At 42.9% G+C, this 17,324-nt stretch overlaps 1 protein-coding gene across 3 annotated transcripts in view; it reads right to left on the bottom strand.

The window, feature by feature from the left end:
• tle5 (TLE family member 5, transcriptional modulator) overlaps positions 1 to 14,259 on the bottom strand; it is a 37,015-nt gene extending 22,756 nt beyond the window's left edge. For 2 of the 3 annotated variants that reach the window (XM_054603170.1, XM_054603172.1), the window contains exons 1-2: positions 13,480 to 14,259; positions 13,213 to 13,371 (exon numbers count right to left, since the gene is read on the bottom strand). In XM_054603170.1, coding sequence (XP_054459145.1) covers positions 13,213 to 13,239 — 27 coding nt within the window. In that variant the 5' untranslated portion in view covers positions 13,240 to 13,371; positions 13,480 to 14,259. Of the gene's footprint in view, positions 1 to 13,212; positions 13,372 to 13,458 lie in introns of all 3 variants that reach the window. The other variant, XM_054603171.1, reaches the window with a different exon arrangement.
• Positions 14,260 to 17,324: the final 3,065 nt, after the last annotated feature.

Below are 17,324 nucleotides of genomic sequence, written 5' to 3'. Positions count from 1 at the left end.
ACAGGCCGCCGTGTAACTCACACTGCACTGACTGTTCCCTGCACTCGTGGTTTCTCAACACACCGAGTGTGTTTTTGTGTGTGTCTGCCTACAGGTTACCCCCTGTGCCTGAGGGTAGAGTTGTTGCCCCAGATCCGATTTCCTTCCTGTGTAGCGCAGTATGCAAACGTTTAAAATGTCTCTCTCGGTCAACAGCCCCAGGTTGGGAATCCTGTTCCTCTGGGAATACAGACAGAGACGGAGAAGACAGACGGAAGAATGAAAGGTAAAGGAAAGCAGGAAAAGGAGAGGAAGAGCTTTCAATTTTTAAATGATTGAACCTCCCTTTGTGTGAGGCACGGGGGAGAGCAAACTGTCTTTTGACCGCAGTGGAACTGTTGTTTTTGAAAGGTTAAACGACAACACCTGTGGATTAAAGCAGAATATTTACTTCGGTAAAAACATGTTTTGAATTGTTTAATAAATTTAGATTTTTGGAGGACTGGGCTATTCCTCGCTGTGTGTGACAGAGAGAGAGGGAAGGTGGAAGGGTTGCACGTAATGTTTTTGTAAGTTATTTATAATAATAATTTGAAAGTAAATGTTATAAATGAAGCTTAAAACTCTTCGCCACAGACCTGTATGTAACCCTCACTCGCCATTTCACCCAGAACTAGGATTTGAAGACCACTGACCTACAGACTAATGAACTGCACAAAGTGGCTTTTTTTGCAACTATAATAATTTAATGTGAATACTAAAATCTGGAAGTTACTATAAATGCACTTCCCTACTTTACAGGCATCATTGCAGTTGGTAACAGGCCCTTAAATCCCGAGGAGGACTTCTAGAAACCATAACATTAAGCATAGCCCAACAATAAGTTTAACAACTGGCTACACAGCCTTCAGTTTTTGTTTGCCTCAGGTGACAGAATGTATACTAAATGTTTAATCATGTATAAGTGGAGTGATGTAAACCTGAGTATATAGTCAAACATATGCTGTATGAGAAATAGTCTAAGGGCTTTTTTTTTTTTAATGCAGGTGTAATTGTTGCAACCAGACTAAAGAGAGTAGTTGGCAGTCGTCAGCATCTGGTTGCTTGGGGCAAAAAGATAACTGTCACACTTCACCTTCTACTTGAAATGCTTCCAAGATTTCTAACAGATCAGAACTCTACAGGAAAAAAAAAACCTCATGCATTTTCTGACCCCAGATCAAATGTGGCCATATTTGGCTGATAGTAATTTGATAGCATAGCTGGAGGTGATGTCAATGTACATGCTAGCTTACAACCCTGCTAACAGGACGGGAAGGGAACCACAATGATTTAAGACAGTTTGGTTATTAAAAAGCACATGATTGTTGGCTGCCAGAGGCACAAGTATTGCAACAGTCATATGAGACTGTTTTGTTTTGCTAATGATGTAAGTTTACTGTTAAATCAAGGTCATCTCAAAGCTGCCTAAGTCCTGGATAAAACGTTCAGTGAAAAGCAGGAGTTTGAAGGACGATTCTCACAGAGCTGCCCTGATACTTTTGCCACTACACCAGCGGACTACGCAGCCTCTCCTGACTCCACGTTATAGACACACAGCTAACAATGCTTATTATCCCTCTCTCTGTCCGTGACCAAAACAAGGTGCTCTGTGGGGGCCTGAGAGCCCACAACAGATGGATGCCCATAATGTTAATGAAATACTGCCGTAATATTGTGACACATGCCATCTGCTGTGACAAAAAAAAAAAAAAAAAAAAAAAAAGGTGCCTACACGCTGTGTAAGTGAAAATGTGTTTCTGCGAGTGAGAGGCTAGGCTAACGTGTGCGCGTGTTTGTGTGCAGTCTTTTGTTTGTGTTACAGAGGAATAGCCTAGACAGTGTGAATGTGACAGAGAAAGATGTGTGTGTTAGAGCAAAATAAAAAAAGAGAGCCTTAACATTGAATAGGTGTGTGTGCGCATCTGTGTGTGGGGTGTGATAAGCCTCTATGTATGATTCTTGGCTGCCAGAGGAACAAATATTCACTGCCATGAATCATACACAAGGATACAACAGCCCACACACACATACACACATTCTGCCTCACATGCAAAATTTGCATAGTGCACGCACACACATACATACACGCACACAGCACCTAAATGTAGGACAATCTCTAATTTGATTCTGCCCTGCTCCTTTGAGACGTAATTAAAGCATTAAAAAGCTTTGTGCGCTGCTGAGGCAATTGAGACAGTCTTCAGCGAATAAATGGGATTCATCGTTTCAGGAAATTGCTGCCCCACCCCCACACCCCCCACCCACCAACCCAAAGCCCCCCCCCACACCCTCCCTTCCTGGCCCCATCATCTGGTCCAATCCATGTGAAATCTACTGTGAAACATAATGTCTATTTTAAATAAGAATCAGGCTAAGGCTGTTTCTGCTCCATAGATCAGCCGACAAAGGCGATGGGAAGGGATGGAGATTACGGGGGGGGGGGGCCCTCGGCTTCACGCACACAAACAGACCACACTACAGTGATTAGACACACCAACAATACATGAATACAGTACATACATCCAGTGGAGTATTTAGACACACAACACACAGAGCACACACACACACACACACACACACACACACACACACACACACACACACACACACACACACACACACACACACACACACACACACACACACACACACACACACACACACACACACACACACACACACACACACACACACACCGAGAGAGAGAGAGAATAACAGCAGGATACGTTGGAAAACATCCTCCTCAGTATAAATCCTGCCTGAGGGCAGCGGCAGTGTGGGGATTGTATTTCCTGGAGCCCTGCCTGGCTGTTTACATCTCAGTTGGAGTGTGTTTGTGTGTGGTATATGTGTTTGTATGTGTGTGTTGGGGGCAGGGATGGGGCCTTGGCATTGTAATCACTCACTAATGACTGGATGTTATCTCTCTCCCACTTTTAAATGAATGCCAAAGATCCACACAGACGAGCAGTTGGCCTATTTCTCAACGCCAGGCTGTCTGTTCGCTCCATAGCAACAGTCCCATGGATCTCATTTGAGACATCCACCTCCTCTGTCCATCTTCAAAGCTGACACATTATTATTTAAAGATAACGCAATGAATGAGAAGAAGGGAAAGTATTTCGATTGAAAGCAAAATAATCATTAGCCTTTTTGAGTTTGGTGGCGAGGTTAGGAATTATAGGGGTAAATTCAAGCCTAGTGTTTAGATGCGATGAATTATTGCAGCACACCCGAAGTAATTCAACACAACTCTGCAAACCAAATCCAGATATTCCCATTTTCTGAGCTCATGTCCTCTGATACAAGAGTCTCCATGTAGCAGTCACCCTACTGAAGGGGATAATTATGTCCGGCTCTGTGTATTAGTGAATACAACATGTGGGGTATGTGTTTAACATGTGGGCAACCCTCTCAGCAAAAAAATCCATCATGACATGATTCGCCGAGCCAGACGTTGTGGGCTTAAGCCGTTTGCTAATACACCAGCACCAAACAAGATCACATCCTCCATCTAAGAATAGCTGCAACCAAACAATTCCATCTAAATATCCCAGATTAGTGTTTGGACTAAAGCGTATGTGCCCAGTGATCTGAGAGAGCGACAGGGCTAACTGGCCCGCGTCCAAGCCCTCCCCACCATACTCTGTCTGGGCCAAGCGCGCCTTGCTATGTTAGCCGCTCGGTGTGTGTGTTTAGTGTACGTGTGTGTGTGTGTGTGTGTGTGTGTGTGTGTGTGTGTGTGTGTGTGTGTGTGTGTGTGTGTGTGTGTGTGTATCGGAGGAGGCTGAGGAATAGGATTGTGTCTTCAGCCGCTCTGGACAGGGGCTTTAGAGCGCAGAGAGAGCCTAATCCTGTTTGGGCCAGGAATTTGATTTTGATTATTATCTCTCACGAACCAAGCCAAGGCTTACCCCCATTTCTGCAGTGTTATCCCAACAACACACACACACAACACACACACACACGCACACACACACACACCTCCCCCTTTCAGCCCAACAGATTTGACCTCGTTAAGACGCTTTAAAGAGGATTATTCTACTTTTATCACTTCGGGTGAAGTGCCCTTGCAAACACAGGCTTGGCATGGCTCGGCCTCCCTCCCCACTCTGCGTCACCGTCTTCATGACCTCCTGTCCGAGGCCAGCCAAGCGCGCAGTACCAACACACACCAAAGTGACATCTAAAGCACACTGCCCTGCAAACACAGATGCATGGAAATGTGGTAAACTTTACCCACAAACACACACACACACACACACACAACACACACACACAGGCATGTACACAAACATAGCAGAAACAAGGTGGGGGCCGAATACTGTAACACAACACACACACATACACACACACACAGGAAAATAGTGCCGAGATTGCAAAGCCAAGGGAAATGGGCAATTTGTCAAGAGTGGGGAAAGTGGTGAGGCCGACAGGGCTGTGGGTTTGGAGACCATGGCTGAGATTAAAGCCAGCCTCGCAGAAGGGGGGCTTTAAGATTACACCCAGTACGGTTGTGCAGATGATTGATGCCTGCTTGTAAAAACCAAGGTTATTACTTACAACACCCGGGGAAGGAGGAAAGACATGGAGGGAGGAAAGGAAGATTAGTCCCAAAAGTTCGCAACAAATAAGTGGACAATGAAAGCAGAAAGCTGGAGTGCCAACATGTGGCTGACACCAGGGAACTTGTGTTTCATCTGCTCAACTGAGGCGCCCCGCACTAAAGTTCTAGTTTAAGTTTTAGTAGTTATAGTGCGCTCACTGTGTGTTGGGGCTTTAGCGTGCCTCAACCAGAGTGCTATCCATCCACACATTTCCTACATTGGAAGGTGGACGAATGAACCCGACACGTTGTTGTAACTCTCCGAAAACTGACAACCCAACAAGCAAGTCCGCAACTCCTCTCTTTTGCTATTTTTTCACAATTTCACCTGTCATATGTACAAACTAGTGCAACACTAAGAATTCCTTCAAGAACAAAAAGCCCCAAGGTGTGAGCAGTTATCCACATATTTGAATGATTATCGCGTCTCTCTCTTTATGACAGCAGGTATTTTCACCCCTCCTACAAGTGTGGCCGACTCAAAGCATACAGACACAAAGACATTCCTTTTGCAGCCACCCACTGCATTGGCCAAATAAATGTATTGTGGTAGAATACTTTGTGACATGAACGGCCCAACTCTACCATTTCCAAGGGATTAATGGTGACTTTCCAGTTGTAAAATGTCTTGTAGTATTGTGCACCTCTGTGCAGTGTTGTAGGTGATCGATATTTCTTCTAAGTAATTCAATCTCTGGACTACTTGGACAATTTTTGTTTTCTTACTGGTACCTGTAGCAACACGCCCAATCCACTGCAGCCCCTAGTGTTTTTTTTTTTTTTTTTTTAACCTTCTTCTATTTTTAATCTGAATATCCCCGCAGACTAAGAAAAATTTAATTAGCCCGAGTGGCACAGTTAACAGCGTGTCCCGTTGCAAATATCAAGCGTGTTTAATAAGGAAGGGACTGCTTGTACTCAGGACCAGCAGGGCACCGACCACACAGCAGGGTGGTGACACTACCTGCCAACATGTATTGTGAATACAACACCATAGAAACCAGTGCCGTCTCGTAGCGGACGTCTGTCCTCACCATCTCCCCCCCTCTCCTAAACGAGGGAGGTTTTTCATTGCCTTGCTGTGACTCCTCATGTTGTCTGATTGAGATCTTGGTGGAGATGAGGTGGCAGAGTGTTCGAGTCCGGGGCCTTACTGCTCTTAGGCACACAAACAGAGCAGCTAATTCTCTTGTCGGGACTGGTGTAGTCTCTTGCGTTCTGGCAGGTCTAGGGGCCCCGGTCGAGGCGGGACCACGGCAGCCCCCCATTGTGCTGCTTTGTTCCAGCCCATCACACCGTTCTGCTCTGAGGAAAAAGCGGCCCCACCCACCACCACCATCACCACCACCCTCCCTCCTTCCTTCCCACCTCCCACACACTCCTCGTAGGGAGCCACTGCTGAATACTGATGCAGCCGCTTCATTCCACACACCCCCATCTTCACTCCCACACAAAAATCACACACACACACACACGTTTGAGCATGCACGTAAAAACACAAGCACAAACTGATTACCATTCTACATTTTCCTCTACACGCACAACATCCTTAAGTGATGCGTGTACACACACACACACACACACACACACACACACACACACACACACACACACACACACACACACACACACACACACACACACACACACACACACACACACACACACACACACACACACACACACACACACACACACACACACACACACACACACACACACACACACACACACACACACACACACACACACACCCATAAATGCCACATAAACACACTCATATTTACATCAAAAGCTCCTACGGACTTGAGCTAAACCAAAAATATGGTTCAACTCAGTCCAGTGGACATCTGATTATATTTAGATTTCACGTTCTGTTTGCTGCGGTACTTTATGTAAAGCAAAGCGGCCCAGGCAGACAAAGAGGTAGAGATACAACTTGCAAATCTTATTTTAATCAATGTAAAAGAGGAAGTCGTGGTTTATCATTTCATGGTATCATAAATTTTGACAAAGCTCTTGGTTATTTCACATGGTATGTTCAGTCTCATGACCGCAATAAACCACACACTAAGCGGTCTTGTGTTCCTTTGGCCTTGCCTGTTCCTTATGAATATGCCACAGCTTCTTTATATGGGTTTTTAAAATCTGAAAATAAAATTTACTTAGATTTAATTGAGTCCATATACATTCTTCTTCAGTTATTTCTGTCCAACACAACAAATAACCATGAGGTGAAAGTTGTGTAACTGATTGGCCAAGCAGGGACCGCATCCTTCAAAGTGTTGGCGACATGTTTTCTGTCGCGTTAATTCGGTATTTCCTCCAAGCCAGAGGCTGCTCTGGCGTGCGCCGTGAACTCCAAAGGAATGGTGCAAAAGATGTGTGTGCGTTTTTGTTTTGCTTCAGCCGTATTCACACTAATAGGAACGCGCCTAAAGCTGTATAACATGGGGCACCAAATGCAGACCTTTTCAGAAATGCCTTCCAAAGAGAAAGCATTTAAAAATTCTGACATTCTACCACCACATAAAGGCGTCACATAAATATTTTCACCGTCACAGGCGTTTTAGCATCGTTTTCTAAATGATTTCCATCCATACTAGCATGCCTTGGATGAATATCACATGACTAATCATGTACACTGGGCATGCGGGTGCCGGTGTAAACGTGACAACGATTAAGCAAGAGAGGCTGTAATGTTCGCTATGACTCATTAACAACGCAGCTCTCTGTCCCTTCCTGTTTCTTTAACTACTTTACGAAGATAATTTCTATTCAGTTTCTTCTAAACTAAACTTTCTACTTTTGTTAACGGTTTTATCTCCATATTAATATAGTACGTCTAGACAGAGATATTGATGGCTAACATTGGCTTAACAAGGTGCAAAAGCTAACCAAGTTCATTTAACAAGTAGCTTAGCGAAGGAAAGGTCCAGATTTGTGGAGGAATATATTTGGTGATTAGCACCACCTCCTGACAATAATAGGAAACATTATGAAAAAAGCTTGCTAATATTAGCCCTCCTGAATGTTATTAAACTACATTAGCAGTTTGAGGGTCGGTTAGTTAATAAGAAAAAACATTAACGGCTTAGTACCAATGCGAGGTCAGTGACTGCATGACCCATCCTTCATTCGTGTAAGCGTTGGTTGCAGTGCACAGGAAGGATATCAGCTAACAGGAAGTAAACATGGACCCAAGCTGTTGCCTAGCAATGTAATTATGTTGAAATTGTCCAGTGCTGCCTTCAAATGCGGTTTTGTTTTCGGGTCTTCACAAGAAAAGTCCATATGAACGGCGCCCTCTTGCGGTATTAACAACCTCGTAAATCGTATTTTTCTGAAAGCTCTGAGATCATGAGCTGCTATGCGTTTGCTGACATTGACAGAAATAGCAGAGGCCATGGAATTTATATTTTGTGCATAATAAGTTAGTATATTGTTATTTTGGTCAAACATAAAAATAATAAAAAATATGTCTAATGAAAATCGTGATACTCCCAACAGTCTCATTTTTTTCCTCAATCATTACACCTTTGCATTTCCTGCATTACATTAGCTGCTTGCTAGCTCGCTAAATGACTTGCCTCTGTGGCTTCTAGACACCGAAAGAAACCCTAATATTGCCGTTGCAGCTGTGTTTTCACTACTTAACCACTCAAACTCCAAGCACATTGTGTAAACGACATCCCATGTCATAACCACAAGCTCAGTTCCATTTGAAAGCAGCAGGGTGTACAAGTTACTGACTAGTGGAGTCAGGGGGTCAACCTAGGCCATGCTTGCAACACAGTAGCGGAAATCCCTGCTAGTGGTAACCTGTGACAACAGTCTCATGTATGGGAGTCATCCAGGTTGAAAGTGCATATATCCAGGGCACCCTGTGTTTAAGGGGTTAAGATGCTAACCGCAAACCACTTCCCCGCTTAAGAGTTCAGCTCGGGGGCCTTTGTTGAATCTCTGTCTCTCTCTCCCACATTTCCTGTCATCTCTCTACTGGCGCCATCTAGTAAAAGGCACAGAAAGCCTTTTAAGAAAATGGTGTATAAGTCAGTGTGTTTAGTTGTGTATTCAAATGTTACTTCTCTGCCTCCTTGAGTCCAAGTCAGCATGTGTGTGTTCAAGAAGAGAAGGGCTGCACCAGGCCACACCCCTCCCTTTCAACCAACCCCAAAGCATTTTGACAATCATCCACTGTGGCCCTTCATAAAAATCAACATCACCTGTGACCCATGGCCTCGACTCGACCACTCAACAGCAGGGCCTCCTGCAGGGTGGAAGGGGGGGGCTGTTTGGGGGCTCTGCGGGACTCTGTTTGTCATGCTAATCAGCTGGCCTAACCTTAACGACCCAGACATCTGCTGGCCTGCGTGTGTCAAGCCCCACATTCAATTTGTCCCCCAGATACAAAAAGCAGATAAGACCCTTGAGGCTGCAAAGAATGTCCCTATGTGTGTGTGTGTGTGTGTGTGTGTGTGTGTGTGTGTGTGTGTGTGTGTGTGTGTTAGTCCTTGCCGTTGATGAGTGAAAGGGAAAAATCCTTTTATTTCTATGCATGTTCTAGAGCGATAATTACCAGCAGAGAAGAGAGCTAAAGTGTATGTTCGTGTGTTCGATGCTGTGCACATGCTTTCTTCTGTGTGCGTGCTTCAATGTCTAATACCCCCCACGACAAGCGCGCACACACAGCCAGGCTTGTTGCTCACACGCGCGCGCACACACACACACACGCACAAACACACGCGTTTGTGAGTGTGTGTGTGTGTGTGTGTGTGCAGCGGAGCGACGGAGAAGGGGTGGGGGGAGTTTGTTTAATGGGCGAGACAGGGGACCATGGGGATTAAGCTCCCCCCAGCTGGAGGCTTTAGAGGAAAGGCTGGGGGCTGTCCTGTTAATTCAAGTGGGCTTAATAATGCCTGTGCACCCTCTGCCCCTGACCCTCCCACCACTACATCAGATCTGGGAGGAAACGCATGATAAAGGGAGACAAGCAGGGGGAGGAGGGAGTGTGTCTTGTGTGTCTGTGTGTACAACCTGTGGCCATCTCTACAGTGGAGCATGGGGCTCGGGGGACTTGAGAGATTTTGCCTCCATATTACTTGCGCTACTCTCCGGTTTTTGGCACAGGGCCTTTCTGTTGCTCCACTTTCACGCCACAGCCAGCTTTGTTGAAGCTGCATTAGGATTAATCAACACCCAAACAATATGGCAAATGCTATCAACTGGGTCAGGCACTGTGCCGCTATCAAACGAGGCTTTTTCATATTAAACCAATGAACTGTGCCCGTAACCGGTGACAGCGGATTAAAATGCACCAATTGACTAAAAAGACACACCAATCCTTTTTACACCATGGTGTTCTTTGTGTCTAAAAAGGGACAACTATCTGTAATAAGCTCAGATTCATTGCTCATTGTTTTTGCTTTCCAGATTTAACAACGATTGTGACTTCCACTAGGCATGAGTATTAAGTTCGAGCACACAGTATGTACCCAATACAACAAACAAAATGTCAGCGTGGGGGAATATAGCGGTGAACCTGTAACGAGCGTCTCTGGAAAGAAAGCAGCTACAATACAAATGGGAAAAAATGGCCCGAGCCAGCGATAGACAGAAACATCTTCCTCTTATTCTTATTCCACACGAATCATCTGAGGCAAAGGCATCATCTTCTATGATTCACACAGAAAACGCCTTGACATTATGTTATTGCAATGTGACCACACATCACCACTACCGCCAGTACAGCTTCCTCTGCTGCTTTAATTAAGACCCATCACACATGAGTGGATCCTTGATTGTGCATATCCTGGTGGAAATATAATGCTTTGGTTGATATATATGGAACTTTAACACTAATGTTACTACAGAGAGAACAAAGGAAAATCAGAGGCAAAGCAGATTCGGTGCTGACTGAGTCAGTTTGAGAGATCCATCATCTGTTATTATGAGGCAGCGCTGTTATTCTCTCATCCTCCAGCTCCTTATCTTTGACACTCATATCTATACGAGTGTCACACATTCTCCCCATCCTCGGGCTCCTGTGACAGCAGCAGCAGCTGAGGGGGGAAGAGGAATTGAAGGGGGAAGAAGTGTGTGTGTGTCTGTGTGCACTGTATATTTATGTTTTAAGCTACAGCAGATTTGAGGGGGGGCAGTTCACAGGTGTATTTGTGGAGGCTTGGAAGTGCCTTGTTGTCGGAGGTTTAGACTAAAGCAGCTGCAGACATGTGAACAGCCATCCTAAATTCCCAAACCCCATTTTTAATCCTGTGTGTTGGGTCTTAATACTCCAATCAAGCAGCATAAGGGCACTCAATTGGATTAGAAAAATAACCTCCTATCAGCCAAGCAGGAGTGGAGAGGCCCAGGTTCTCTCACCGTGGAGAAGCCGACTGAGTTCTCACCCCATCAGGAGGTGACTGCTCCACCATTTCACCCAGAGGAAGGAGGGTGGAGAAAACTGGGCTCTAAATTGGAATCTCACCCAAGTAAATCCCTGAAATTAAGTATGCAGGTAAATATTATCTGAAAATTATGAATGGGCAATCCGTATTTTTAACAAAACTGAACAACAGTAGGAGATTTTTAGCTTTAGGATATTGGCAGTGATGTAGTACAGCCTGAATAAAAGGCACCACACAGTGAAGACCTGCTGGAAGAGAATAAACCACACTTATTTTTCTTGCTCATTATAGTAGAGGTGTCAACTAGCCAGCTTGCTTGTTAGAAAGTATTGTGTGAATAGGAACCTACAATAATGCCATTTTTCCACAGCTGGTTAAGATTAAACTTCCTTTTCCATCACTAAAAAAAAAAATCACCTTTTTTCTGCAAAGCATTACGAAACCTTCCAATTGCCCAGATTTTTTCACCTGCTATCCCACAATGCTATGAACTTTGCATTGCATCGTATTCAATGGGTAGAATACATTTTGACTATGTGACATGGGCTATAACACAACCCAAAAGAAAGCTATTCTTACTGTTCAAACAATGTAACCGGCTGCTAATATGAAATGGTCACTGTTGGGATTTTGAGCAGAAATATGAAGGCTTTTATATCTCAAATGTATGTTTTCCCTTTTCATCTAAAATGGAGGCGTGATAAGATTTAATTTGATATAGTGACAGATATTAGATCGAGGTTATGTTTGCTGAGAACACAGCCCAAACTGTGTGTTTTTTATTTGAAGTTGAAATCTCACTAAAATCATCTTTTTAGATCATAATTTTCAGAACACTTGAGTTGAACTGAGTAGGACGCACAGCTTATACAGGATTTTCGCTCATCTGACAAGCCGGGCCAGAGGTTTCTCAAATCCTCACATTCTGCGCCCCTTAGTCTGGGAACACACATCAGCTCCTGGCTCGCATCAGCAGCAGTACCACAATCAGGCTGCCACACACACACACACACACACACACACACACACAAACAAACACACTGACCGCCAAAGGGCAAACCCATTCAAGTCACAAAAGACATTCAGGTTCTAGCCTCAGCAAACAACTCTTCCGCTTTGAGCAGTAAAAGTACTAGTGGTGGTGACAAGACGTTGCCAGGGAGAAGCAGAGGGCACGGTCCCTGGCAACAGAACAGTCTTCTGGCTGTTGTGTTAACCTGCGCCCAGACTGACACAAATGCCTTTTTGTTAGATTTGCCCTTGCGAGGGAAAGGTGAAATGGCAGCCAAGAGCAGGAGGTGGAAATACAGGTATGTCACCATATTTCCGTTTCAGACAAGTTTCTTGTTGCGCCACAAGAAACCAATTAAGTTGGCCTGAAACACAAATGATTTTCCTCACAGCTCCAAAGCAGGGCTGACACTCTGGATATTTCTACAGTGACAAGTAACACAAATCCTGCAAGTCACTTAACATAAATGTTTGACCAATGGGCTGAGAGAGCCCTCATCACTGATACATACATGCCCTGGACTTAGTTTCTGTTACCATGGAAACTTGAGATTTAGGGGGGGGGGGAATTGAAGAGATGTGCGCTTTTTACAGTCATAGAAAAACACCCACCTGCACATAACAGTGTGCAGATTTTTTTTTTTACGATGACAATGACAACATCATTTATATTTTGTTATAACAGAACCAAAGCAAAGCACTGTAAAAAAAAAACCCAAAAAAAACAACAACATACAGCTGGTTATGGCATTTTAGAGAATGCAGCCCATTGAAAATACACTGACACCAGGGTGTGAATGTCATGTAGCTGTGAAATATGACAGCATTCATTAGAGGTGTTAGATTTGGAGGATGCCATCATCTGGAAAAAGTTGAACACTTTAAATCCAAAATACATAAAAGGGCTTTTCTTCCATGGTGTCGCTGTAATCCTCCAACCACACATCCTCCTGCAGAACTTACCAGAACTAAACACTGCAGTTATAAAACAACGTGACTTTTAATTAAGTAACAACATACTGCAACAAAAAAAAACCCAACTAAAAACACACTAATTGCATGCATTACTCCCCTAACATGTAAATCTGGTTTCTGCAGAGCAAGTACATACAATTCTGCAAAAAAGGAATAAAAATGTGAAATGTAAAAAAAAAAAGCACTTACTGAGTGTCTTGATTGTGGAAACATCATGTCAATTCCTTGTTTGTTGCTTTTCCTTCCTCAACACGACCCACGGAGTGCCCCGTGTTTATATTTCCCCTGCGTTGGTCCTTTGTCCAGAGCTAGCCCAGCCTAGCTAACAGTAGCTAGCGGACCCTCAACCTACAACAAAAACACACAATGAAGCCGAATATAAGTGATGCACTTTGCCGTCGTTCGTCTGGGTGACGCAAGAACGTTCTGCTGTACCTGTCCGGACCCCGTATTTACCGTGTCTGCGAACAGGAACCCACCAGCAGCAGCAGCAGCAGCAGCAGCAGCGCTGGTTCCTCGGTGGCTAAAGCTAGTTCTTCAGAAGCTGTCAGTCAAAACGATCCATCGCATCAGTTGCGAGTTCTTCCGCCTCAACGCACGAGCGGCAGCGGCAGCGAGCTCAACGCATGTAAATTCGAATTTTTGAAAAAACGTTAGTCACACTAACACACGGCGGTGTTTGGGGGTTTAGGAGGTAAGGGGAGAGAAATGGGGTCTTCCGTGTCGCTGTGTGGCGGTCCTTTAAAAGCTTTCAACCTGATGAAAAAAGTAGGAGGACACAAAAAAAGAAAAAGGAGAAGAAAAAAAACGGTGTAATTCTCAGAAATAACAAAATGTCTGCGGGTTCGTTTTTTTTTTTTTTTTTTTTTTTTTTTAAGTTGGAACACGTTCCGTCCAACGGCTACAAAATAAGTCAACGCGAACGGCAACGCGAATCTGGCGGTTGGTGAATCAACGTTCGATTCGAACTGATTCCAACGGCTTCAACGGTTAAACTCTCAACGTTTACTCGTGGAGAGAGAAGAAGAAGAAGAAAAAAAACCACACAGTCGGTGGTTCGTCAGCGGCGGAGCTAGAAAGTCAGTCCGTTCCTGGAGCTGCTGGCGGCGGGTAGAGCTGAACGCCCCCACACAGAAACACGGCGGATAGACGGGCGCTGAAACGCGCCGGTGCCGCAGAGATCTACACGCCGCAGATCTAGCTCGACAGGCGGCTGATGTCTGGGCACAGAGCGCCTCATGTGGACAGGTCGCCACACTGCAGCCAGTGGAGGTGTGTGCGTGTGCGTGCGTGTGTGTGTGCGTGCGCGTGCGTGTCATAGATGTATAAATAAGTCATCAAGCCACTACATTAATACTAACAAACATTATATGAATATAAATATGTGCAATACAAACATATGTGCAATACAATAATTATTCTGTCTGTATATATAATATTTAAACATTATTGTGGATTTTTACATTACATTACATTACAGTCATTTAGCAGACGCTTTTATCCAAAGCGACTTACAATCAGTAGCTCAAAGCTTATATTTTTTAGCTTTTTTTACTTATTTAATATTCTTTATTGTGTGATTAAACCACATTACTTTTTATTATTGTAGACGTGTCAACCAGCCAGCTTGCTTGTTAGAAAGTATTGTATGAATAGGAACCTACAATAACGGCATTTATCCACAGCTGGTTAAGATTAAACTTCCTTTTCCAACACTAAAAATCACCTTTTTTCTGCAAACATTACGAATCCTTTCAATTGCTTATTTACAATACTTGTTTTTTTTACTACATCTCTTGTTTGCACTATCCTCTCTGCTGCTGTAATCCTGCAAATGTCCCCACTGCAGGACTAATAAAGGATTATCTTATCTTATCTTATGAATTAATATAATTATAACCTTTTCATAGTATATGGCTTTAAATAATGTAATGCCTCAGCCACCTTTCACAAAATGATTGACTAAACAAAATGCAAATGCATTAAATTAAGCAAATCTTCATTGCAGGTATAAAAGTAAGCAGACTGTTAGCAGTATAAATTATATTTGAGTTATATCCTTATTTGTGCCTTGCCACCAACCATTCTTTATTTATAAAAAAAAAAAACGACTTTATCTTTACATATCAAATAGTTGTTTGCTGCTATATTAATGTTCTGAATCCTGTATTTTCAGTTTTTTTAATGCTCTCTTCTGTTACTTGAGCTTTCTTATGTCGGTGATGAAAACTTATTGGATGTTCACATTAATTTACAAGCTGGTGGTGTCAATTGTGTTTTGAAGACTAGACAGTCATAACATTAGCTGCTGAAGGGAACCAAACCAGAATCTGTGCACATTTCAGACCATTTAATTCAAAATTACACGTGTACAGTTTATTATTACAGCTGCCAATTAACCATTTTCAAAGCATGCTGTAGTTCTTTCACTCTTGCAGATGGTGAATACTATATTTAAAAGCGCCACTGACTTTAATGCCACAATGGTATAAAAACTAACTTGTCATCTGGCTCTATTAACATCAAAAGGTTGGGGGGGGGGATCTGTTAGTGTTACGTGATTATTGTCTTAATTTAAACATTGTACCAAAACAAAAAGAAAACGGTTAACTGGAAGGTAAGGAAACGCATTCAGATTCTAAATTAAAGTGTGCTCTGAAAAATTGCGGCAGTTATGTTAAATATACAAATCTCGTATTAGTTGACATAAGAATAATTATGGTCCTTCAATCGCTATATGTAAGAAAAACACTTTCTCACTCCAAAGAAAATGTACAAGGATGCAATAAGAGAGTATAGGAACATATTTTATTCCAATTTAAAACATTTAAAGGAGAAGGCTATGAAAATCATTTTCATGTTTGAATGAGGTTCAGGCAACAGTGGTTGAAATGAAACATACAAAAGAGAAATATGGCTAAAATACTGTAAATCAATAACCATTAGGACCCTTTTCATGAGGGCGTTGCATGAATACAGTATCTCACCCACCCACTCCCTCCCCAACCTGACAAACACATGCAATTAAAATGACATATATCTTTAAAAACAGCAGTTCATCAATAATCTTAAATATAGAATAAAATTGTCCTTTTTTTTTTTTTTTTTTTTTTTTTCCTTTAGGTAATTAATCACATACTTAAGTGTTTATTTCTTTTAAAAACTGGACCATGAAATTCACAGGCCCTCTGATTTTTCACAACATTGGCACTTGTTAAGAGTCTGGCTTTACAAAGAAAGGGGATTGGCACACTCATTGTACATAATTTACATTTGGTATACTTAAAAAAGAAGAAAAAAAAAAAAAAAAATCAAACAAAAATACATTACTTTCAATTTGTACACCACTACACAAAGTTTTATTTTTTACTCTTTTAAAAAAGTCTGTCATCTTAAGTGGTCCTAAATACACATGTTAAGGTGTGTCAACCTTAAAGAAACGAAACAAAAGATGCAAAGAGAGCTTTTAATATCGCTGTACGTCCATCCCTCTAATCAGAATGGATCTCAAGCATAAGCAATAGCCATTAAAAGTGTACACATACATACACACACGCACACACCTCAAAGAGTACCAACGAGCGCGCTTGAACGGACATGTAAGTTGCATGAATGCAGGCCCATTGCAGTGGTGCAGTTTCAGTGCCTTCGACCCAGGGAGAGAACACACCGTCCAATCAAGTAAGGGGGGGGGGGGGGAATAAGAAGAGAGCGGAGAATGGCGGACATGTTTACACACAGCATATTCGTTCATTCACTCACTCGCAATTATAACCACCAACATATTATAACGGCCATTTCAGTACCTTCACTTGGTAAGTGTTTCAATAAATACAGTAATACTGAGGCTTAACACACAAGCTTCATTTGGGGGAAGAAAAAAAAGAGAAAAGAGTGGATTGGCAAAAAAAAGTTTTACCACAGAGCTCTGGGTCAGGTTATGACAAATTAATTTTTCATAGCTTTTTCTGTGGCTGATTGATTTTGTTTGGCACAGTGTTTTTGTACTGGATTGTCATACAAAACCCTCTACACAATGCTTTCTATGCAGAGCAAAGCAAATACAGTACAGTACAAGTCAATGGAAAAGGAAATGACTCGGCTCTGCTGTTGGCTCTCATCACTGGTGGTGTAACCATGGGACTTTTTTTCTGTGTTGGTCCTGCGGCTGTGAGGGGGGGCTAACCAGACGAGGCATGGAGTGCACAAATAGTCAGTATGTGAAAACTGATACAAATAAAGTTTTTAAAAGAGTACAACATCGTGCCTACACCGGTCCCTGTAGTGGTCGCCTTCATTTT

The sequence above is a fragment of the Anoplopoma fimbria genome, chromosome 8, assembly GCF_027596085.1.
Source record: "Anoplopoma fimbria isolate UVic2021 breed Golden Eagle Sablefish chromosome 8, Afim_UVic_2022, whole genome shotgun sequence".
Taxonomy (NCBI): domain Eukaryota; kingdom Metazoa; phylum Chordata; class Actinopteri; order Perciformes; family Anoplopomatidae; genus Anoplopoma; species Anoplopoma fimbria.
This window is presented reverse-complemented; position numbering and strand designations above follow the sequence as displayed.